Source organism: Phyllostomus discolor, chromosome 3 (assembly GCF_004126475.2).
Source record: "Phyllostomus discolor isolate MPI-MPIP mPhyDis1 chromosome 3, mPhyDis1.pri.v3, whole genome shotgun sequence".
NCBI classification, from domain to species: Eukaryota; Metazoa; Chordata; class Mammalia; order Chiroptera; family Phyllostomidae; genus Phyllostomus; species Phyllostomus discolor.
The window spans coordinates 90,190,018-90,215,212 of NC_040905.2; the positions used below are offsets into that span (position 1 = coordinate 90,190,018).

General features: G+C 39.3%; 1 protein-coding gene across 1 annotated transcript; it reads right to left on the bottom strand.

The window, feature by feature from the left end:
- Positions 1–90: 90 nt before the first annotated feature.
- Positions 91–20,008, bottom strand: ZCWPW1 (zinc finger CW-type and PWWP domain containing 1). The gene is made up of 16 exons (XM_036020740.1): positions 19,941–20,008; positions 18,923–19,173; positions 18,377–18,467; positions 17,388–17,478; positions 16,975–17,132; positions 16,642–16,764; positions 10,486–10,602; positions 9,635–9,755; positions 8,942–9,017; positions 8,212–8,316; positions 7,190–7,273; positions 6,510–6,576; positions 5,786–5,874; positions 3,998–4,058; positions 1,201–1,335; positions 91–562 (listed from the first exon to the last, which is right to left on the bottom strand). Exons 1-16 carry the CDS (start codon positions 19,966–19,968, stop codon positions 255–257), a joined length of 1,905 nt encoding a protein of 634 aa, XP_035876633.1. The 5' UTR covers positions 19,969–20,008; the 3' UTR covers positions 91–254.
- Between the last annotated feature and the right edge of the window lie 5,187 nt (positions 20,009–25,195).

Genomic DNA, 25,195 nt, shown 5'->3' on the forward strand with positions numbered 1-25,195 from the left:
GCAGTTCTCCTGCCAGCCACAATGATGTGCCACAGGGACATGAAGGAGGGAGAGAAACCAAGTTGAAGCACATTATTAGAGACAAACCAATTAAACCAGTAACCTATTTTATTAACACATAAAACATACAACTCTGACTTTAGCCACTTATTAATCTTGTAGTCAATGACCAATCTCAACAATTCTCTGGGGCCCTCTGAAAGGCTCTCCTTCCTGCTCCCAGGGAAGAGGGGATAGAACACAAACACACAGAACTACTCCTCAAAGAAGGTAAACTCCTCTGTGTCATCTCTATGCTGCAGCTCCACCCTCTGCTCTGTGTTTTTTCTAACATCTTCCATGAGTTGCTCAAGGTCCAGGCCACTGGAGGTTTCATCGTCAGAGGGGAAGCTTCCAGCCTCCTGCAGTTCCTGAGATCCGGGCTCTTCTCTCCCCATGGAAGGACAGGCCCCGTGATGGGTTGGTAGGATCAGGCCCTTTGGCACCATTCTAACCTCCTTTCCTTCAGACAAGCTGGTTGCTGACACCTTGCTTTGGGGAGCTTTAAATTTCTTCTTAAGACCTAAATGAAAAAGTGACAAAACTGAGAGTCTTATTTAGTCATCTGTCCTTATCTTTTATAAATCAAACTTCTAAATTTCTATTCCCAAAAAACCTCTGGAAAAGATTACTTTTGTCAATAGAAAGAAATGGGCTTTGTAGTCAGAAAGACCTGGATTCAAGCCATGGATTGACCATATGCTAGACACATGAGTCCTGAGTAAATTTTAAACTCTTTGAGCTTCAGTCTAAGGCCTTATTGTCCAAATGGCAAATATCCATTCATAGAGATATTGAAAAAATTAAAGGGAACTGGCAAGGACGTATGTATGTAGCCAGTGCATAGCAATACTCAATAAATGTTAGTTCCTGCCTCCTTACTCTTCTCAGTCAAACCCACAACCATTATGTTTCTATAGTGTGTACTGCATTCTACAGTCTGAGAGATGCCCTTTTGACCTAATTTTTGTTCTTTTAAAGTAATGAAAATATGGCAGAAAACTGTACTTGAACAATTAAAATAAATAAATATATATATACTTTATTGATTATGTCTAAAAAAATAAATGAAAATCTGTAGAATTGTTTTAAAATTATTCAGGAGGACAGATGCAGACATGAAGACTATTTCCCCAAACTTTTTTCCAAGAAGAGCTTTACCTGGTTCATCAGGATCTGAACTTCCATGTACTTCTTTCCTTCCCTTTATGGGTACAGGGACAGCTGCAGGTTCATTTCCCAAAGGTCTATTCATCGACTTCCCTTGCTGAGCCCCGTCTTGTCTGTCTGCTGTGCCTGCATCACCCCAGCCCCCAACCATGAAGAACATTTGTTTACTTCTCTATTTTTTTTTGCTTTTTTTTTTAGGTTCAGTTACTGATAGTGTGAATTTGTTGCCATTTGATCTTTTTAAAATATATTTTATTAACTATACTATTACAGTTGTCCCATTTTCTCCCTTCACTCCTCTCCCCCTGTATACCACCTCCTATGCACATTCCCCTGCTTTAGTTCATGTCCATGGGTCACACATATAAGTTCTTTGGCTTCTACATTTCCTATACTATTCTTAACTCCCCATCTATTTTCTACCTACCATTTATGCTACTTATTCTCTATATGCTTTCCCCCTCTCCTCCTCCCACTCCCCCAATGACCACCCTCCATGTGATCTCCATTTCAGTGATTCTGTTCCTGTTCTAGTTGTTAGCTTAGTTTGTTTTTGTTTTAGGTTCAGTTGTTAATAACTGCAAGTTTGTTGTCATTTTACTGTTCATATTTTTTGTCTTCTTTTTCTTAGATAAGTCCCTTTAATGTTTCACATAATAAGGGCTTGATGATGATGAACTCCTTTAACTTAACCTTATCTGGGAAGCACTTTATCTGCCCTTCCATTCTAAATGATAGCTTTGCTGGACAGAGTACTCTTGGATATAAGTCTTTGGCTTTCATGATTTCAAATACTTCTTTCCAGCCCCTTCTTGCCTGCAAGGTTTCTTCTGAGAGATCGGCTGACAGTCTTATGGGCACTCCTTTGTAGGTAACTGTCTCCTTTTCTCTTGCTGCTTTTAAGATTCCCTCCTTATCTTTAATCTTGAGTAATGTAATTATGATGTGCCTTGTGGTATGTTCCTCCTTGAGTCCAACTTGTTTGGGACTGTCTGGGCTTCCTGGACTTCCTGGAAGTCTATTTCCTTCACCAGATCAGGGAAGTTTTCCTTCATTATTTGTTCAAATAAGTTTTCAATTTCTTGCTCTTCCTCTTCTCCTTCTGGCACCCCTATAATTAGGATGTTGGAATATTTAAAGATGTTCTGGAGGTTCCTAAGCCTCTCCTCATTTTCTTGAATTCTTGTTTCTTCCTTTTGTTCTGGTTGAATGTTTATTTCTTCCTTCTGGTCCACACCATTGATTTGAGTCCTGGTTTCCTTCCCGTCACTGTTGGTTCCCTATACATTTTCCTTTATTTCGCTTAGCATAGCTTTCTTTTTTTCCTCTAATTTATGACTATATTTAAGCAATTCTATAAGCATCCTGATTACCAGTGTTTTGAACTATGCATCTGATAGATTGGCTATCTCTTCGTCACTTAGTTGTATTTTTTCTGGAGCTTTGATCTGTTCTTTCATTTGGGTCATTTAGTAAGGGTGTTCATGCCTTAGGTGTTCACCAAGGTGGGGCAACCCACATTGCTGCATTCTGACGCTGTATGGGGGGGTGTCCAAGAGGAAACAATGGCATTGTTCTGCTCTCTGCTGGTTTTCAGTCACTTCCCCTGCTAACCACAATCAAATTGGGCCCTTCTGGTGCTGATTCCTGGGTGGGTGGGTTTGTATACTTTCTAGGACCCTGCTGATCTCTCCAACAAACTCTCCTGTGAAGTAAGACATTTATCCTGCCGGCTCAACCCCCACAGGTGTTTTCAATCAGAGGTTTGAGGCTTTATTTCTCTGTGCTGGAACTCTGGGTTGTGTCTCGTTCCTCAGTTGTGCCACCTGGTTTATCTGCATGCAAATGTGGGACCACCCTGTCTGCCAGCCGCCACCTCTCCGGATCCACCAGCCTGCCTTGCTTGCCCTGGTCCTCCAGTCACTGCCTTGCTGCAAGTCCTCTCCACCTGGCTGCCTGTCTCCACCCCTTCTACCGGTCTAGATGAATATTTCTTCTTTAATGCCCTGGTTTTCGGGCTTCCCTACAGTTCGATTTTCTGTCAGTTCTGTTTATTTTTTGTTTTTAAGTTTGTTGTCCTCCTCAGGATGATGGTGTCCGGAGGGGAGAGAAGAGGGAATTTAAGGGGACAGTGGGAAGGGTTCACAGGAACAAACTTAAAGGACACATGGCCATAAACTAAGGGGAGGGTGGTAATGGGAGGGAAGTGGGGAGGGTGGGAGGGGGGACTGGACTGGGAGTAAAAAGGAGAAAACTGTATTTGAACAATGATTAAAATAAAAAAAAAGTTTGTTGTTGTCCTTCTTTTTGGTTGTGCAAGGAGGCACAGTGTGTCTACTTACGCCTCCATCTTGGCCAGAAGTCTGTTTACTTCTCTTTAAATAACAGCTTGTCAAGGGTCCATGTAGTTCCCACATTTAGGTCTCTGCCCTGTATCTTCTGCTAATCTTAATCTAGTAAATTCTCTCAGTTTCTTTTTTTCCCAAATACTTACCCCTTCTCTCCTCCACCCCCATCATCTTCTTTTTATCATAGTCTTCACAGCCTGCCTTCTCCAAGAAGTCATCCTTCTTGGCTAAGAATTTAAAACATTCATTCCTAAGAATTTATAATTCAATATATAGGAGGCTACAGCTTCTCCAATGACACTCATAAGTCCTGCCTGTTTTCTCAGGTTCTGGAGCTGAGACCATCAATAAGTTCCCAGCTACCTGCAGACCCCTTACACTCTCTATTTCTCCCCTGCCTTAACTGTAGTACATGTCCCATTTCCAGATGGCTTGCTTACCTCTTGCCTTGGGTTTTTTTGTCTGAGTCTTGGCTGGCTTGGGAATAGGCAAAGTTGGGCCCTAAGGATGAGACAGAAAAATAAGAAAATAGAAATAGATTCACCTAATTGTGTTTTTTAAAGAGTGGGATGCTATAGAAATGATGAGAAGATGAGCCACAAACTGAGCAAAAATATTTGCAAAAGGTACATCTTATAAAGGACCGTTATCTAAAATACAAAGAACCCATAAAACACAACAATAAGAAATAAACAACCCAATTAAAAATGGACCAAACACCTTAATGGTAACCTTACCAATGAAGATATACAGATAGCAAATAGGCATATGAAAAGATATTAAACATATGTCATCATGTAAATGCAAATTAAAACAATCAGATAGTGCTACACATCTATTACAATGTCCAAAACCCAAAACACAACATCAAATGCTAGCAAGGATGTGAGGAAACAGGAACTCTCATTTGCTGCTGGTGGGAATGCAAAAATATATCAGCTTTTTTGGAAAACACTTTGGTGTTTTCTTACAAAACTGAATATACTCTCACCATATGATCCAGCAATCAAGCTCCTTGGTATTCACCCAAAGGAGTTGAAAACTTAACATGTACATGGATATTTATACCAACTTTATTCATAATTGCCCAAACTTGGAAGCAAACAAAATATCCTTTAGTAGGTGAATGGATAAACTGTGGTACATCAAAAAATGGAACATTATTCAGAAAATAAAAGAAAAATGAACTATCAAGCCATGCAAAGACATGGAAGAACCTTAAATGCATTATTCTAAGTGAAAGGCAGTCTGAAAAGGCTACATACTATATGATTCCAACTATATGACATTCTGGAGAAGGCAAAACTATGGAGACAATAAAAAGATCAGTGGTTGTCAGAGGTTGAGGGGTATTGGGGAAAGAGATGAATAGGTGGAGAACACAAGATTCTTAGGACAGTGAAAATACTCTATGATACTATAATGATGGATACATGTCATTGATACATTTGTCCAAACCTATAGAATGTGCAACACCAAGAGGGAATCATAATGTAAATTATGGACTTTGGGTGATTATGATGTGTCAATGTAGGTTCACTGATTATAGCAAATGCACCACTCTGGTGGGAGATGTTGATAATAGGGGAGGCTATATATGTTTGAGGAAGGGGGTATATGGGAATTTTCTGTACCTTCCTCTCAGTTTTCCTGTGACCCCAGTACCACTCTAAAAATCTCTTTATGAAAAGCAAATCTATATTTCATGTGCCTGAGAAGAGACTAAGGAAACAAGTGAATGAATATCCTAAGTGTCCACATAGTAGGAAGGAAGAATAAAGAGAAGCAACCTGGTATTCTCTGAAATTGCTCCAGTAATAACCAAAGAACTTCAGTAGGAATTGAGATGGTAATCAAGAAATAAGTTTCTACCCCTGGTCAGGTAGCTCAGTTAGTTAGAGAGTTATCCCAATACACCAGGACTACAGGTTTGATCCCTGGTCAGGATACATACAAGAATTAGCCAATGAATGCATAAATAAGTGGAACAATAAATCGATGCTTCTCTCTCTCTCAAGTCAATCAACCAATACAAATTTTTTAAAAGAAATAAGTTCCTAGAGGTCTGATATATTAGAGAGAATAACCAAGGATAAAGGAGAGTCTCCTTTGCTTAAGACCTCTATGAGATAAGACCAGTCAGGACAGTTCTTTAGGAAATAATAAGACCATGCCAACCAGATGCCCTGTAGGAATATCCTAAAGGGAGTCCTAAAGATCAATCTTACTTTTTTTCCTTCCTCCTCCTCCTCCAAGTCTGAGTCTTCCTCTTTCTCCAAGGAGAGATCTGGGCCTTTAACCCCAGAAAGCATTAAGTCTAGAACAGGAATAGGAAGGAAAAGCTAAATCATTTATTCAGTAAAATAGGTGATGAGTTAGTTAATAGAACTGATCCCAGAGAATTAGTCTTCTAACCCCGCCCTTCATGTCCAAGTATTATTTTCTCCATAAAACATGACCCTAGGCCCTGGCTGGTGTAGCTCAGTGGATTGAGCGCAGGCCTGCGAACTAAAAGGTCACTGGTTCGACTCCCAGTCAGGGCACATGCCTCGGTTGCAGGCCAGGTCCCCAACTGGGGGAGTGCAAGGGGCAACCACACATTGATGTTTCTCTCCCTCTCTTTCTCCTTCCTTTCCCCTCTCTCTAAAAAATAAATGAATAAAATCTTAAAAAAAAAGAAAAACATGACCCTAGATTATCATGGTTCAACCCTTTCTAAGTCCTATCATTATTCAATGTGTACCCTTCCTCCCTATCCCCACTCTTTCCACTCATCCATCCATGTATCTATCCCCAACACTGGGTCAACAGTATTCATGGAAAGCCTACTATTATAAAATCAAGAACTAGGCTAATGACATTAGACATAAAATAAAGTTAAGTTTCAGTTGCTGGCCTAATGAAAGAATCCCTCCTCTCCCTCTTTAGTCCTCATCCTCCTACATATCCTACCTTTTCCTTCCCTACTATGGTCAGATCCATTGTATCTGCTCCAGAAACCAAACAGTGTAACCCGCTCCTGAGGGAACCAAAAAACAAAAGCATCATCTACTACTCTCCCAGTTACTATTGTTGCCCTCTGATTTCAAGAGTTATGAAATATAAATTCATATTGCATACTATTTTCACTTGAAATCTCACAGTAGATTCATCTAGATTTTTGTGGAGATTAATATTATAGTATTATAGTAAAATAATATATAATTATGTAATATATCTTCACTTTCCCAGTTTATAATTCAGTGAATAATTGGGAAGGGGAAATTCAGTTTGTCAGACTTCACCCTACCCCTAAAGGCCGATTGTGAGGGTAAAAACTGACTCTGCATAAAAGGGAAGTTAGGGTACATACAGCTGAGGCTTGAAGTTAGAATAGAAATGGAGGATGCCCCCTACCACAAACTATGTCTGGACTGAGAGAAGATCCCATTTGTTCAATGGCAGGTAAAAGAAGGAATGAGTTAAGGAATTATCAAGGGAATTTGGCTTGGTAAAAAAAAGACTACATAGTTCTAAAACTAAGACTGTGTAATGGGGAAGGACAAACTGGATTTCTGCATAAACAATATATGGTTTGCTTTGGATCTCAAGTCCCAAAGAGGAGCTAATATGTAGTCTAAACACTCTCCCACCTGAATACTGATCTGTTCTGCCTCTTGAGCCATTATCATGGCTACCCGCAGTTTCTGGCAATAGTCCTTGTTCCTGCACTTTTTCTGAAATGGAAGATTAGAGTCATGATACATGTCAGAGAAGTGACCCCACCATGCTGCTGTTTACCAGACATTATCTTTAACTGCATTTACTTTTGGTTCCTGATATTGATATGATACTTTTATTAATCTTTTGAGTTCAAGAATGCAATTCCCTCTTAGCCCACAACACAAACCCTTCTCCAATTCTCGGCAATATTTTCAATCAACAATTTGGTGTCCTCTCCAAAGTAAATTCCATGGAAATTTGAAAAGGCAAGATTAAAGGAGTTCAGATGATTACACTTTCAAGCTTCTCACAAATTTCTTTAGATCTAGGTGCTTAATACTCACTGACTCATTTTCTAAGGCCCCGGAGCTGCTGGACCCCTGCTCATTTGTAAGGCTGGCCAAACCCAAAGTGGTTATAGGGAAGAACTATCATTTGGTTAATGCAGTGATTCTCAGCCAGGGGAGGTTTTGCCCCCACAGGAGACATTTGGCAACATCTAGAGACAACTTTTTGGTTGTCACAAACTGGGAGTTGCTACTGGTTAAGATGTCAGTAGAGCCCAGGAATGCTGCTAAACATCCTACACTGCACAGGACAGTCCTCAACAACAAGTAATTCTCTAGCTCAAAATGTCAGGTGCCTAGCCTGAGAACCCTGAATTAATCTGTGCCCTCATTTCTGCCACATCTGCTATGGCTAAACTGTAGGAAAGCAGAGTCTTCAGGAAACCCTCCCATCTGAAGGCAGGGAAGAACACTAAGAAAAAGCATTATCCTGTTACAATCCTGGTAGAAAGAGTCCCTCATGAATAACCTTACTCTTGCACACTTGGTCAGACATGGGACTTTCTCCTGACACAGCTCTCCCTGGGAAAAAATCAGGTTTAATAAGGGGAAGATTTAGCTTTCAAGTTTTCTGTATTACAATTTTGACTCCCAAGGTTGCTCACCACTCCAGTTAGCTCCAGAGACAGCTCCTGGAAGTTCTTTAGCATGTTGACTGGGATCCAAGCACGAGAGACTGTTTCTCCAAAAAATGTCACATGGTACTTAGACTGAAATAAAAAATGGTTACGGCCCTGGCTGATGTGGCTCAGTGGATTGAGTGCTATTCTGAGAACCAAAGGGTTGCTGGTTCAATTCCCAGTCAGGGAACATGGCTGGGTTGTGGGCCAGGTCCCCCAGTAGGGAGCACACGAGAGGCAACCACACATTAATGTTTCTCTCCCTCTCTTTCTCCCTTCCTTTCCCTCTCTCTCTAAAATTAAATAAATAAAATCTCTTTAAAAAAACTGTTATGCTATGGACTCTTGTCTTTCTCCTTGCTTTGGCCCTCTAGCCAGAAAAGGCAGGGGAAGAACTGAGGAGTCACAGGAAGGAGGTGCTGGGCCTCATCTGCTCCCTTAAACCTGACCCACCTGACCTACCTAACTTGTTGTTCTCCCATGTGACCTCAGGAATCCTAACCAAAGCATATTTATGAAAACAATAAATGTCCTAACAAATATTTAATTAGATACAAGCTTATTTCTATATGTGAGTACTTATTTCTGTTTGTCACTCTAGCTAATTGTCTGTTTCTGCTCATGTCAACTGGCTATATTTCTAACCCTGTACATTTGTTAGAATTAATTTGGTCAATACTTTAGCCCGACCATCTAGTGAATCAGGAAAACTCACCGGCAGGGAATCAAGATGAGAAGCAAAAAGAAAATATTCCCCCAGGTCAGGATCACATTCTACCATGCCTGGCCACCTGGAGAAGAAAGATGGATATAGCAGACAGAAGAGAAGGGGTTAGATGAACAGAACACAAGCTCATCAATATACATGTACAGAAACGGGCAATGTTTTGTAAACAAAGGATCCCAAAGACAGAATCCCCTGTCAATTCCTCCCAGTGTTCACTACCGAATGACTGAAGCGACTTCCAACAATGTATGAAGAGGCTTAGCATCTTTCTCGTAAAAAGTATCTTATCCTTAGGCCTTCCAGAAACTCTGAGAACGAAGTCTTCTGACTAGGGATATCTCCAAAGAAGAAATTACCCATCCTACCCTCTGTTCTCTTTACTTTGTCCCTAATATCTCAGTGTTTTAAAAAATGCTGTAGAGCTACCCTCCTCTTTCTACCCACTCAGGGTAGAATTATCAGATCCTTTTTCCAGGAAGATATCACCTCCACTGTGAAACTCTAGAAAACATGCTCTTTCAAAGCCTCCAAGCTTGGTACTTTATTTTTTCCCTTACCCCATGCTCTTTCTAAAACAGGTACCATTTCCATTGTAAATGCTTTCAATTTTCTTCCCTTTCTACTTGAATCTACCACTCCCAAGTTCATGAAGGATGCTCTGAGTATGCCATGGTGTCCTACCAGGGGTAACCATATTGCTTGGCCCAGATGATGGATCCTGGGATGTAGGAGGCATAGGCCACTTCACTCTCAGGCCCTACCCAGGTCTCCTCAGGGATATCACAGCGATTATACTCCAAGTCTGAAAAAAAAAAAAGAGAGAGAGAGAGAGAGAAGGAATGGAAATGAAGGGAAGGAAACAGCTTGGATGACAGCAGGAGGTAGGACAAGAAGAAATTGATATAGGCAGCAGGTGAGACCAAAAGGGTACCTGGGAGATGGGCATGGAGGACTTGCCAGAAGTTAAGAGTGCTGCCTCCTTATACTCTAAAGAAAGAGATTCTAGACTTCTCCTATATCCCACATTGTCTGACCCTGCTTCCATCTATGTAACATCATGATTATAATTTGAATGAGACTCTGTTTTCCCATCTGTAAAATAACTGGGCTGAACTAGAACATCATAATCTCTTTGTAGTTTCAAACATTCTAGAATTCTAAGCCACTGAATCTCTCACCTGCTTTTCCCCATATATCCAAATTTCCTTCCTATCCACCAACCCATTGCCAATAATATAATCAGGACTGACAGGATTGACAGGGTCAGACCAATGTTGCAAAAGATGAAATTTGCTCAGAACATATGTTTAGATTCCATGACCCTCCCCATAATACAACTCTTCAAGTTGTCTTCTTCTAGCCCATTATGCCAAATACAACTTCATATAACAGGAAGATCCTTTTCTCCCATATGCTGCAAGGACCCCTGGAATTGAAACTACACCTACAACATAATTAATTTAAAGGATATGTGCAGGAAAAGAAAGGGTGGAACAATAAAACTCCCCCCCAAAATTTCCACTCCATTCTACCTGTATTCTGGTCACAGGACCAAGTATCTGGAAGGACTGAGGGGTCAATGTTCCCACGAAGCTGCCTCCACTTCTCACAGTTTGGGGAGGAACACTGGACCCAGACTAGACATTGACCTGTGACAGGAAAAATACTGAAATAAGAGACTCAAAAATATGGTCTTCCTTCTTCAATCCAACTGAAATCAATATACTCCCCGCCAGAATCACATAGCCTTAGAAATCACCCAGTCCAATCCCTAACTTATAAATGGAACCAAGGCTGAGAGAAGATAACTGACTTGCTGAAGTTCGGTCTAACTTTGTGGCAGAGCTGAACTTAAAATCAAGAACCTCACATTTCAGTCTTTTACTATATACCATGCTATCATCTCTTTCGCCCTGGGCAGAAAGGAATGTTTCCTGTATTGACAGTTCTTAAAATGGGTGGATTCCATCCTTCTGGCTAGTGTCTTGTTCTCTATTGGCATGTCAGCACTGAAAAGTTCTTTTGGAGAACTCTACCCAGCATCTTTTGTGTACAACATCCAGAGCTCCTATCTGAATGTTACTGATTTACCTGTCACCAAATCACCAAGTTGCAGCCTTTGGGATCAATATAGCCTTGAGTTCACCCCCCTCCAAATGACTCAGGTCTAAGTCCATCATTTCTCAATCAACTATTTACTTCAGGCCCTGCTGAAAAGCAAAGCATTCCTTTTATCCATTACCTACCAAACTTTCATCCCCACCTTTCTCTATCCTCACATTTTCTAAATTGATCCAGTATCTCTCACGGCCTCTCCTCTTTCCCTTCTAAATCCTTAAACTGTGTGTGTTTTGGTGGGGGAGGGAATTCCAGATAAGAGCAACAAAAGCCAACATATCCTCAACCTCTTATCTGAACCTCTATCTCCTTTTTGAAACCTGGTGATTAATTGACATTGCCTCTACCTGACCCCACCCCACCCACAGCCCTCTAAATAGAGTTGGTTCCTTCTCATACATCTCATGTCTCTCATGCCAGAAAATGGGTTCAGCATCATCCTTATTCTCTATTGCCACTTCCAGACCATTATCATCCTTCTTCCTATAAAAACCCTTCCTCCCTTGAGGTCCATGCCATGGAACTGCCCTGCCTTCTCATCTCCCTTGAAAAGATGCTGACATCTGGTTCAGCCTCCTCCTCTCCACCCGCTGCCCTCATTCCAGGTGACACTATTTCCAGAAGGGTAACTCAAAAAAGCATGCCATTCTCTGAGGTCCTTGACCTTTTCCTCCATGCCACCTCAGTAACCCACTTCACTTCAGGAACCCACATCTACCCTTGCATGCCCCACCCAGGCATCTGCAGGGACTACATACTCCCTGAACCACTTACCCAAACACCCGTCTCTGATAAAAATTTTCCATCCTTGCACTTTACTTGTTCAAAGACCCCTACAGCAACTTTCACTTTATATAGATCTCTGATCCACTGGCCCCTACCTTCCCCTCAATCCAGTAGCAACCTCTTTTCTTTATTCTGCACTTACTCAGATATGACTCCTTAGATATCCACTCTACTTTTTCTGTGCCTATATTCATTAAACTGAACGTTGCCTGAGAAAAATCACATAACCACGCACATAGGAGTACTATATATTCACAATATGTTTCCCTAGTAAGTTCACTCTCCCACTGTCAAATTTTACCTTAAATGCCTGATAAGGAATACCCTTCATCCCATCAAAATCATCCATTAGAAGAGCATATTATGGATCATTTTCTCAATTACTTAATTTTGAAAAACAAAGTACTAATTGAGAATGATGTATTATTCTGAAAAGACAGCTGCCAATGATATTTTTGGATGTTTGTACCGATGACCTAGCAAGACTAGAAAAAAAGAATGGGAGAAGGAGCTGGGTACCATAAAAGTAAACACAGATCAAGAAAATAAATGGTTGGTTTTCAAAATACTGAATATTCATGAGGAAATGAGTGAGGTAAAAAATCATCCTAATAACATAGAACTTGGGTTGGGATGAAATTTCCAATGACAATAACAAACAGTTCTTTAAATACCCTTTCAAACAATGCAGAAAGAAAGATGATATGTTTGAAATTGTATTTGAGGCTCACAACATGGCTCTGTGATAATAAAGATTGATATCATAGACACATAAGATCATGTCGATTGACCACTCATCTTTTTTTTAAGTTTTTTAAAAGATTTTATTTATTTATTATTTATTTATTTATTTTTAAGAGAGGGAAGGGAGGGAGAAAGAGAGAGAGAGAAACATCAATGTGTGGTTGCTAGGGGTCATGGCCTGCAACCCAGGCATGTACCCTGACTGGGAATCGAACCTGCGACACTTGGTTCACAGCCCACGCTCAATCTACTGAGCTACGCCAGCCAGGGACCACTTGTTCTTGAAACACTAGTTTCTTTAGATTCTGTGATCCATTCTTCTGATCATTCTTCTGTTCCTCCTCCTTTTTCTGGCAGCTCCCTCCTCAGTCTCTTTTACTAGATTCTCCTTGTTCTCCATCCAATCTCTAAATGTTGGGCTTTCAAAGCCCAATTGGTGGATGTTGTTCCCAATGTTATACTTTCTCCTAAGGCAACCTCTCCCATTCCCATAGTTTTGAAATACATTTTCATTACCAACAACACAGAGATGTATACTAACATCCTCTGTTCTGAGCTCTTTGACAACTCTGGATGTCTCACAATGATCTCAAACCTATGGGCCCAAACCCAAAAACTTAACCTTATTCCACAAATCTGCTCTTCCTCCACCTCTCCTCACTTCCTTTCATGTACTCCTCAAGCCAGGAACAAATCATCCTTGACATACTCTCTCCTCTCTCACACCCCCCACCCCATATCCAAGTAATTACCAAGTTGTGACAAAGTTACCTCTAAAATGTATTTTACAACCATCCATTTCTCTGTCTCCACTTCATCATCCTAATCTAAGCCACCAAAATATGTAATCCTAGCACTAACTTCTTAACTTGTCTACTCGTGTCCTCCCACCTCTCTACTTCATTCTCCAACTGGGTCCTTTTAAAACATTAATTTGATGATGTCACTCCCCTGGTTAAAACCCAGGGGACTTCCCACTGAACTTTTGAAAAAAATTGTCACTTTGTAACATGGTCTTTGATTTCATCACTACTTACCTCTTTACATTTATCCAGAGCCACTTCCCTTCCCTGCTTCCCCTCGCTCTCTGAATTTCAATCACACCAGCTTTCTTTGAGTACCTGGAGTATGCCGAACTTCACCCTACCTAAAACTCTTTCTCCAACTCTTACCTTTCCCCTTCAGGTTTCAGCTTAAATGTCATTTCCTTACAATACATTCCCTGACTGACCCAGTTTAACTAGGTCTTCATTATTTCCTCTCATGACACTCCATTTTTTTTTCCTTCATAGTACTTAACACAAACTGATTGTATTTATCAGATACTCCCTTTCAATTTCCTACTCTAGGAGGACTCATCTCTTCTGGCAACTGTAAGAAACAGAAAGAGTAGTTCTTTTATAGCAAAAGGCTTATACATTCACTACAATCACAATCTGACTCATAAGCACTGCCTAAGGAGTGAACTTCCATCTTTCAGTGTAAAGTCCAATCCCTTCCCTAATACTGAGAAGTTCAGGAGATGGATCAGTATCACCCAGTTCACCCAACTGCCCAAATTAGATGAATACTTCCAGTTCTTTATATTACCATGTCATAATAACATGAGAAGTGGTCTATTGCCCAGGACTACCTTGTTTGGTGCCTGCATAGTCTTGCTGGAGTCTTGCTTTTTCTTCAGTATGATACAAATCATATTATGCTTCCATAATTAAAATTATATACATACACACATACATGTTAGACACAAGCTGATTGTTTATTCCATTGTTCCTTACACTTTGGGTTCTGTTTTGTCTGTGTATGTGTGTGGTGTGCAAGCCTGTTTTCCTCCAGACTGTTCATGCTACTTATTTTCAAAGTTTAAACATATGTACTAATATACTGTATGATCTATTTTACTTCTTATCCTTAAATGTCTCAATTACCAAGGTTACTTCATTAAAATATTTATTATCTGTCCAGTACACTAAAACGGTAAATTCTATAATTCAGGGATTATCTATTTTGTTCACCACTATATTTCTAGCATCTAGCACACTGCCTGATGTATAAGCATTGATAACTATTGTTAAAAGAATAAATAAATATATATTCCATCCTTATCTTTCCTCCATCCAAACTCAAAATCTAAGTGTCCTTTCTAATTAAGAATAATTCTCTAGTTCTCTTCTCATTCCCTTCAATTTCTTCCTTTCTATAAACAATTTTCCCTGAGCACATAAATATGCTAATAATACACAGGTCAAGTCTATTTCTTTTCAAAGAAAGTTAAAAAAAGAAAAACATTACCTCAACTTTACACTTACTTCCCCCTTTATTTACCATTTTATCCCTCCTAGTTTTTCACATCTAAACTAGTTTAAAAAGTATTTACTCTCAGCCACTATAGCCTGCCATTTACCCTGATCAACCCATATAAGGGTTCTAATCAAGACCCTAATGACTTCCTAATTGTGATATCCCTTAAGCATTTTCAAATCTTTATCCTTTGATGTCTCTGTAGTAGCATTTGACAAGCCTAAATACTATATATATATATATATATGGTTTTTAAAAACTCCCTTCCTTGAAATTCTATCCTCCCCTGGCATCTGTGATAACATTCTACTAGTTTCCTGCTACCTTTCTAATTTTCTCTTAGTTCTTAGTTTTTCTCTGGGCAGCTAGCTCTTCCTCTGCTCAATCTTAAACATTATGTTCCCCCAGCACTTTTTATTATGTTCTCTTTTCCTTCCCCAACTTCTTCTTGGAAAAATTTCACCCATTCCTACTGAAGAAGATAACTTCCAAATTTCTATCTCCAACACAGACCTCTTTCTTGAGCTCTAAATCTCATCAAAGACCCCCTAACTTGTCCAAAGCTGAATTTACCATCTTAAACTTACTCTTTCTTCTATATTCTCCATTTTAAAGATGTATTTATTTATTTGTTTGTTCGTTTATTTATATATTTAGAGAAGGGAAGGAAGGGAGAAAGAAGGGGAGAGAAACATCTATCAGTTGCCTCTTACGCACCCCAAGTGGGGACCTGGTCCACAACCCAGGCAAGTACCCTGACCAGGAATCGAACTAGTGACCTTTCGGTCCTCCAAATGACGCCCAACCCACTGAGCCACACCCATCAAGGCTATCTTCTCCATTTTAGATAATACCTTTTTTTAGCCACTCAGTCACTCATGCCAGAAAACAGGATTGTTCTAGAGGCTGAGACCCCCCTCTTCCTCAGTTCTCATAACTGGCTGCCATAGCATGTTGATCCTGCCTCCTAAAAATCTCAAATTTGTCTCTTCCTCTTCACTGCTACTGTCCACCTTCCTTGCTTGGAAGAATTACTATTCTGTGAGTCTAATCTTTCTGAAAATCCATCTTCCACGCTACTGCCAAAGCGAGTTTTCTAAAATGCAAATCTTATCAAGTTTTCCCTATATAATTTCAATGGTTCCTCTTTACCTGTAAAATAAAATCCAAATTCCTTAGCTTCACATGTAAGGCCCTTTATGATTTGGCCCTTGCATGCCTCTAGCCTTATCTTCCTCACCCCTGCTACTTCCTACTCCACAGCACACTCAAAAGCTGCAAACATTAGCTCTCCTCCATAACTCTGACAATAATTATCAGTCTGATCCATCCCCATTTCCACCTTGGTTCATCTGACTAAACTATACTTCAAGTTCTTGCTCAAGCAATATCTTATCTTAGAAACTTTCCCAGGTCTACTTCCAACTTGTAGCTTTCTTATCTGCCTTCTTTAGAAGCCTATCTCCCTTGTGGCAAGCTTATATTCATTTCTTCTGTACTCACCCAGCACCTCCTAAAATGCCTGATATGTAGTAGGTACCCAAAAACTATGGATTATATGAATGAATAATTGAATAAATTAAATATTTCTCTCTTCCTCAGCAGCATATCCTACAAGTATCTGTGAGAAATTAATTATAATATTTGCAGAATTCCCTCTAACATTCTAACCCCTGCCTCTCTCCTCCATCTCCAGTTTTCAAGCCCAAGTAGTTTTTCCAAACCATGGCTGAACTCACCAAAGCCACTTTCCTCTCTTTTTTGTTGGTCCCTGATCTGAGAATGATCCTGAACCATTTTCTTCGGTTGGTCTTTCTGTCTGTGCTCATACCCACTTTGGGCTTTCTTCATATTCTCATCTTCTGGGAAGATAAAACATTTGTAGGGTAGGGAGATGAGGAAGAGATTCTTTATAGATAATAAAGCAGGAAGAAGGATGAAGGAAGAAGAATCATAACATGATAGTTTCAAAGACTTAGGTTGGAAATTTTCAGCCTGCCCACTGCCCAGTTCCCTAATTTCATGGATTAAGTACGAGACTTGAGCCAGATATCAAATCTGACTATACTTACGAGCTTTCTTCTTTCTTTTGCTTAAGGAGAGTTTACCGAATTTCTTCTCAGAGGTTGTAGGATCTGGCTGGCCTGGCTTAGATGTCTTTGTCTTAGGAATTATTCCATCTTCCTGAGAAGCTGAAATCTCTAGAATATGAGGTACCATTACCCTCTCTCTGAAAATAAGATTTTTTTAATGAAAAAGTAAAAGAATCCAATGAAAAAAGTTAAGAGCATAGAAGAATCCTAGGCTCCCTAAGGCCTCCTGAGGTCATTTTATCTATCTACTTGCCTAGTTTTCCCAATTCAAACAGATATCTTCCCCAAGGTGAGAGAAATCTACAGAGATATAAACAATGACCAGATAGATAGGCCATTTGTAAATATTAAGTCCACCCTGTGATCAACCTGCTTCACAAGGATAAACTTACCTATTAGCATTACCATTATCAGTAGTAGAAGAAGCATTTCCTGTTTCCTTGTCTAACTGGGTACATCTTATGGGCTGGACATAGGAAGTCTCTGCAAAATCAAGGCTAGATTCTATCACCACCACCACCATCACTCCCACCCCACCAAAAACAAAATATTATAAGCAGAGAAGTAGTTAAAGAAAATAATCACTCCATTATTTCCAAACTGTAACCTTATATTAAAATATCTTCTACCTGTTGCCTGGAAGAGTCTACTTTTGGAGTTTTGTCATATCATAAAATTGCAAATCTTTAAATTTTCAGGAAAAAATACAAATCTATGTCCTTCTGAATTTCCAGATTGATCTGCCTCATTCCAGGATAACCAGGAAAATTTTTAATTTGCTTATTTTAACTTTTATTTTATGTACTATGTTTTATATCATTTGTTCCTCAAACTTTCCTCTAGAAATTGAGGTACACCTAAAAATAGCTGAAAATGTCAGACTATTCTTCTTAGCCTCATGACCTTATGCAGAGGGTCTTGGGGCCTACACTATGAAGTGCTTTGTTCTAAATATCAAATCCCTAACATATGTTGAAACAGTGTAAGAAATAGAAAAATTATAAGGGTAGATGGAAACTAAGTTCTTCAAACCTGGGAAAAATAATTGATCTTTTCTAAATAGATTCTGAAGATATAAAAATGAATTTAAATTACATTTAAAAAATCTAGATGAGGCCATATTTACATTCTTAAGTCAATGTAATCTACTTTTCTAAAAGTCTGTACCCCCATCTAAGGTGATTTAGCTACAGTCCTGTTGATAGAAGACGAAGTATATTAAAATATTTCAAAGTCCTATCTATAAGGTCTTTTAAAATATTCCAAAGTTGTATCTAATATTTTCTTACTTAGAAAGATGGAGGGAAGGAGTAAAGCTGTCAACATACTCTACACCTCAGGTAACAGTGTCTCTGCCTATCTGAAACTATTTTTCTCTCACCACAAGCCATACCCATGCATTGCTGGAGGGACTTCTGGAGCACAGTCTGGACAATCTCCTCAAATTCTTCATCGGTAAGACTTGATTTTTCCTGCAGAGACAGGAGTAGGGAAGGAAAACTGCTTGTCTTTTCACAGTTCTCCTCTCTGGCTGGTCAGAAAAGCCTGCTTTACATGAGGCAGTAAATTCACAAGGCTGAGAGCATGAAAACAATGATCATACATAAGGACTCTATAAACTCTATCCCAGATATATTGGAAATAAAGGAACCAAAGAAAAGAAGAAAGTTTACTACATTTCTGTCCACCTCTATTTTCATCTCCATCCTACCTCAGGCCCTACCTACCTACCCACCCATTATTTCCTGCTAAATGCTTTCATCAAAACATTTTTGACCTCTTGAAGAGAAAAAAAATGGAAGTTTCAAAAAAAGAATAAAAAACTGCAACTACAAGATGAATTTCCCCAACATGAAAAGATTCTGTTTGTCCACGGCAGATGACTAGAAGAAACTGTCCCTCTAGAGCCCAACAATATAACTGATACCTTTTCTTTCTTCTCTGCTTGCTTGTTGTCTTGAGCCTTTACTCTTTCCTCCTGGCCGCTGCTGGCACCATTCTCTGTGGTTGCCTTCTCCTCCTTCTCTAACCTGGCCTTCAGAAGGTTTGGCCTGGCCTCTGCCTCTTGGGAACTTATCCCCAGAGTCTTCCCTTTGGGTGAGTTAGGGCTATAGGGCATCAGGCTATGCAATTTTTGTGCAGGAGGGGCAAAGGGTTTTTTTGGTCCTTTCCCACATTCTGAAAGAAATTTGATCATCAAATGAAATTTATGAAATATAAAGCCTAGCACAGAAACTGCTAAACACTGCCCACTGACTGACCATATCAGAATTATCTGGAGAGTTAAACAGATTCAGATTTCTAGGCCTCTCCTCACCCACCCTCACCTCCCCTGCCCAGAGATTTTGATGAAATATTTTGAAATTAGGCCTGAGATCTGTAATTTTACAAAACTATCTAGATGATTCTGATGTACTTCCAGGCTTAGAAACCACTGAGTAATTTAGAGGTAATAAATATGATAAATATAAGCATATGGGAAACTGAATTATTCAGACATGAAAAATTTTTTAATTTATTTTGACTTTGGATAAAATTTTATAGAAAATTAAGAGAAAATGAAAAAAATAATAAAAATCTACAAATGATATAATGAAAACTGTAGTGATTCTTCCAGGTATAGGTAATATCTCTTTCTTTCTTCTATAACACTTTGTACCTGTCTGGTGGCATTCACCCCACTCACATTTATGTTATAGATATTACAATGTCTTTTCTCTCCCTACTAGTTCATACATTTCTTGAGCAAGACTGTTTCTAAGATATATATTTCACTAAAAGTATCTAGAAACATAGCAACTTTAACAGAGTGAACACAAAATATATGTGACTTGAACTTCCCTTTGGTGAGAATCTGAACCTCTTGGTCCAGATGACCAAGAGCTGAGACAGAAGGGAAAAATAAGAGAAATGTATAAAGGAAACCTCCCTCACTTTTAACTCACCATCTTTACTGTGCAATGTTGTCATCATTCAGCTCAGAAGCTACACTTTCTTTGTGCCTGTTTTAAAAAAAAAAGAAATTGACTACTATGACTCTGATTGAACTTGATTTTAAAATTTCTTCTATCTTCTTGGGTTCAGGATTTCTTTAGGGCATAATTAGCTACTATTTTAAAGATTAGCAATAGTCCTTAGTGTTTTAGGTGCTGAAGAGATAGCTGTAAGACATCTGTGGGCCAGCAGAGTGCTGAGACAACTTGTGGGTGATGTTCCAGTAATTTATACATTTTTCTCTTTTTTTTTAATTTTAAAGTATTATTTCTTTTTTTAATATATATTTTTAAGATTTTATTTATTTATTTTTAGAGAGGGAATGGAGGGAGAAAGAGAGAGAGAGACATCAATGTATGGTTGCTGGGGGCCGTGGCCTGCAACCCAGGCATGTGCCCTGACTGGGAATCGAACCTGCGATGCTTTTGGTTCCCAGCCTGCACTCAATCCACTGAGCTACGCCAGCCAGGGCAATTTATACATTTTTCCAATTTATACTTTCCACTATTGATATTATTTCTACTGAGGTTTTTGTTTTAACAGCCTAAATTTATAATCCTCTACCCAGTTTTCTTTATTTTTATAACAGTTACAATTAAACACTGTAAATGTGGTAGGGTCTTTACAGGTCATAAAATGCCATCTCCCCTTTTTACAGATGAAAAACACGCAAAGAGAGGTTACATGGCTTGCCCAAAACTTTACTGTTAATACATGGTTGAGCCAAGTTGAACCCAGGTCTTTGGCTTTCAAATCCTACGAATACCACATCTGTTCTTCTCTATGATCTTATTTCTGGCTGTTGGTTTTGAGTACTTTGAAGGCCCTAGACTTGAAAGACAATGTTCCAACTCTGCCATCTCCCACCCACACTTTCCCTCTTTAGGGACCCAAAAGCAGCATAAAATGGGCCTTTTGGTTCACATACAGTTCCCTGTAAAGGATCTGAAATTTTTAAGACCTTCAAATGTTCAAGCTATAGTAAACACTCAGTTGTTCCGAATGTAGAGTTCCTCTCCCTGGTTCCTAAGATAAATTCAGAAGGTGTTGGGGCTTGACTTAGTGTGGCCACAACACGGCTGAATGTAAAGTATTTTTAAATTATCTTTTAGTACTTTTCTGTTCCTTTTCTTAATTCTATAAATATGGATAATTTTGATGTACTGTTCTGCAATAACTACTTTTCCTTCATATTAGGGGGCACATTTTCTCACTTTTTGCATCATAACTTATCACCACCACCACCAAAATTTACTTGCTTGAAGAAAAAAAGCAAATGGGAAATTGGGAAGAGAAACACTACAGCAAACTGGTCTCCTTCTTTTTAGATAATCCTAAATAGAAGTTAAAATCCTGAATAAAATTGGCTGCAAAAGGAACATTAATTTGACTGCAAATGAAAAACATGTATCTTCTCCCAGATTCCATAATTCCAAAAAATAATGAAAAGTCTCTATTTCTAAAAGTCCCTCTAAAAGATTACCCTTTAGAGGGTAATCTAAATTACAAAAAGAGCTATACTAAATTGGAAATGAAAATTAGTGTATTTGAGATGACAACATTTGAATTATAAAAATGTACATCTTTATAATATGCTTGTGTATCCATAAACCATCTCTGGAAGAACACAAGAAATGGACAAAAGTGCCACTAGAGAATGGAGCTGTGTGGAAGGGAACTTTGTATTGTACCCACTTGTGCATCTCTAGCATTTTGTAACATACACATATTATCTATCAATTTAAAGGTGATTTTTTAAAATTATAAATTCTTTAAATAAAATAAAGAGTAGTTAGATCAACTTAAAATGCAAAAGTTTTGCGCTGGCTGGTGTGGCTCAGTGGATTGAATGCTGGCCTGTGAACCAAACAGTCACCGATTCAATTCCCAGTCAGGGCACATGCCTGGGTTGTGGGTCAGGTCCCCAGTATGGGATCTGCAAGAGGCAACCACACATTGATGTTTCTCTCCCTCTCTTTCTCCTTCCCTTCCCCCCTCTCTAAAATAAATAAATAAAATCTTTTCTTTTTATTTAAAATTTTTTTAAAAAGCAAAAATTTCTGAGTTAGGTTCAAATCATTATCTAAGCTCATAGTGACCTCTCTAGGCAAAAGTGTGTTACTAAAGCCACAACCAGCTGGATAAAATTATGGATCATCACTGAGTTAAAAACTGTTGTAAATCTATAAGCAGTGATGTATAATAGTTCCCTTTTAATCTAGAGTGGGAATGTGATAAAGTACTTTTCAAGAAAATCTTTAACTTGATCAATAGAGAAAGGAAGGACAAGAAGTCACTGACAACTCAGGTGTTTGCTCCTCTGTTCCAGACTAATTATTTTCTTCCACAACAAATATTGAAATGTAGTTCAGAGAGAAATATTTTTAAATAGTTAATAAATACACAAAATACTACCACCTTTCATCTGACCAGCTACTAAATGACTGGGGACTCCAGACCCAAGAATAACAATTTCGGTTTTTCTTAGATAAAAGGCAAGAGAGGGGAGAAAATCCATTTAATCTTCATTTTTGAAAGTAAAAGAAAGCTCCATAACTCAGATGTTACTTATCCAACATAAAAAAGAAAGATAAATAAGGAAGGAAGAAGAACTTAGAAACAATATATACAGGGAACCAAGAGAAGGTGAACAAGGCATTCCAAGAAATTTTTTTTTTCATTTAAACACTAAAAATCATCACATTGTTTTTAAGATAAAACCACCTAGCTAAGCAGAGTTCTCAAAGTGTGATCCAAAGACTCCTGGCAGTCCCTTCCCCTTTCCAACTGCTTATCTGTGTTAGGCTAGATTTTCTCTGATACTTCAACCAAAACAAGATAGCATATCTTGGAGATATTGTGGGTTTGGTTCCATCCAAATAACCACAATAAAGTAAGCGGTAACCTTTTTGTTGGTGGAAGGTCTTGCCTTTGTTTTAAAAAACACGCAACATCTGTGAGGTGCAGTAAAGGGAAGTGCAATAAAACAAAGTATGCTTGTATTATAATAGATTGAATTCAGAAACAGATGAAAATCCAGCTGTCCTCTATTAAGCCAGACATGAGAGATATTGCAAAAATGTAAAACACCATTCTTCACATTAACTTTCCTCTCATATAGGAAAATACATTTTTCATTAAAATGTCATGTTAACATGTAATGGATTTACTGTTGTTACTTTAATGTAATAAGTGTTTAAAATTTTCTCCATTCAATTTCTGCCTTTCAGTCAGATATTAAACATTCCGTATAATTTCTAATGTATTCACACCAAAATATATAAATAAATATAAACCAATCTCTGGAGTCCTTTAGAATTTTTAAGTGTGTAACATGTTTGAGAACTAGTCTAGCTAAATAACTTAATTCAGCCTTACCAATATTTTACAAAAAGTATTAATTCTCCCCCTCCTTCCCCCATTTAGAATGTGTTCACAAATTTCTCCCTCCTAACTGTCCGATTCTTCCCTCTTCATACTGTTCCTGGAATCCTTGGTCCAAGAGAATAAAACTCTTTTAACACAGACTCAGTGAGCCTCAAAAACCTGTATTTAAAGATTACATTTAAAATCTCCTTTAAGCTGGAGTTGGATTTCCTTTTGGCTTTAATGTCTAATGGCATGCAGACCTCTGCTTATTTACATGCCTCGATTAGTAATAGTTGTTTTTCTTCCCCCCCCGCCCGCCGCCCCCCGTTCAGTGAGCATGATTTAAAACATTTAACAAGACAAAAAGAAAGATTCCTACTACCCTACTGCCTGTACTAGACTACCTGACAAGACACTACTGTCATAACTACTGTATTTGAACTGAACCTTTTACAGAATTTTATAAATTAACGGTGAACTAAAGCTTCTTGGTTTAGAGAGTGCGAGGAAACACACAAATATAGCCACTTATCACAAAAGTACAGACTCATTCGAGACTTGGATCTTGTTTTTGCTATCTTCTCTTGATATGCACTGCCAAAATTGCTTCCACGTGGGCCCATTACGACCTTCAACTAGCCTTTTTGCGTTGTTTTCGCTTAAAGGGGCACATCTCCATCAATTTCCAGATCCTCGCACCATTTTCCCTCTCACGGTTCCAAGGTTTGACACAGTGTAAGGACTTAATTCCACCTTTAAAACGTGAGGTAAGAATTTTTGGCGACCGCCATTTTTCCTCGATCTACCCTCCCCAAATCTTTCTTAAAGACAATTAAGACTGGAGGTATTACAGAGTCAAAGTCCTTGACGCTCCTCAAAGAGTAAAACAGTGTCCTTCTAACATCTCTTCCCCATCCAGAAGCCCACCGTGACAGAATTTCCCCTCAGCTGTCCCTCCCGCTGAGGCACCAGGATCCTCACTCTGGCTCAGACTGTCGTTGCCCACCAGTTTGAATGTATGGGGTTACTTTGCTTGTTGGTTGGGGATGAATCTGAGGTTAGAGGTTCTAAGGGGCAGGAGTAAGAGTTGATTGTCGCAATGAAGGGAAAATTTCTCAGAGGAAATGTTCCGGGAATGGCCGCGCATAACACCTTCATTTGAAACCGAAAAAGAGCTAGCTACCTTCTGGAGCGAGGAGACCTAAAGACGAGGAGCAGCAAGAGCTACTGCAACAATTCTGCAAGCTCCTCCAACCTCGACCGACTTTTCCCGCCACCAAGAAAAGGCACGAGGCCACACAGAAACTCCACAGTTCCCTCCAGCGGCGAACTCTGTGACGAGACACATGCGCAGCTGGAGGATGCGTTTGCGCTTGCGCAGCTGAGGGAGTGCCACCATCTTCCAATCGAATGCCCTCTAAAACTACAAATCCCATAATCCTAGTTGGGCTCGTTTTTTTTTAGGCGGCAGGAGCAGCGCCTGAACGTTAAGGAACTGCATCGTTCTCTCACTAACTTTTCTCTATCCCAAACGGCCTTTTTCTTCTTTTCGTTCCCTGGTTCCTATTCTTCCTTCTAGTTTCCCTCGCACTTTTATTTTAATATTTTGTTTGAGACTTTCCATAACGCCATTCTCGCCTCTACTGCCTTCTTCTCAGCCACAGGACCCGCACCCCAAGCACCGTTGGCGGGGAGAAGGTGCCACCTAACATCCAGTAGAAAGGACTTCGAGTAGCTTCCCATTGGCCGAGGCAGCGGCTCAAGCAGACCTAACCTCTTCCCCATCCACGCTGTTTTTTTCTATAAGGCGGCGCAAAGCCAAAGACCTAGGGAAGGC

Excerpts from the sequence above, each read along its gene's own strand:
- ZCWPW1 (XM_036020740.1), bottom strand. The coding sequence starts at position 19,968 with ATGATGACAACATTGCACAGTAAAGATG. Across the intron at positions 17,133-17,387 it reads GATAATGGTAATGCTAATAG|AGAGAGGGTAATGGTACCTC; the intron begins GTAAGTTTATCC and ends TCTTATTTTCAG. Across the intron at positions 9,756-10,485 it reads GTCCTGTGACCAGAATACAG|ACTTGGAGTATAATCGCTGT; the intron begins GTAGAATGGAGT and ends TTTTTTTTTCAG.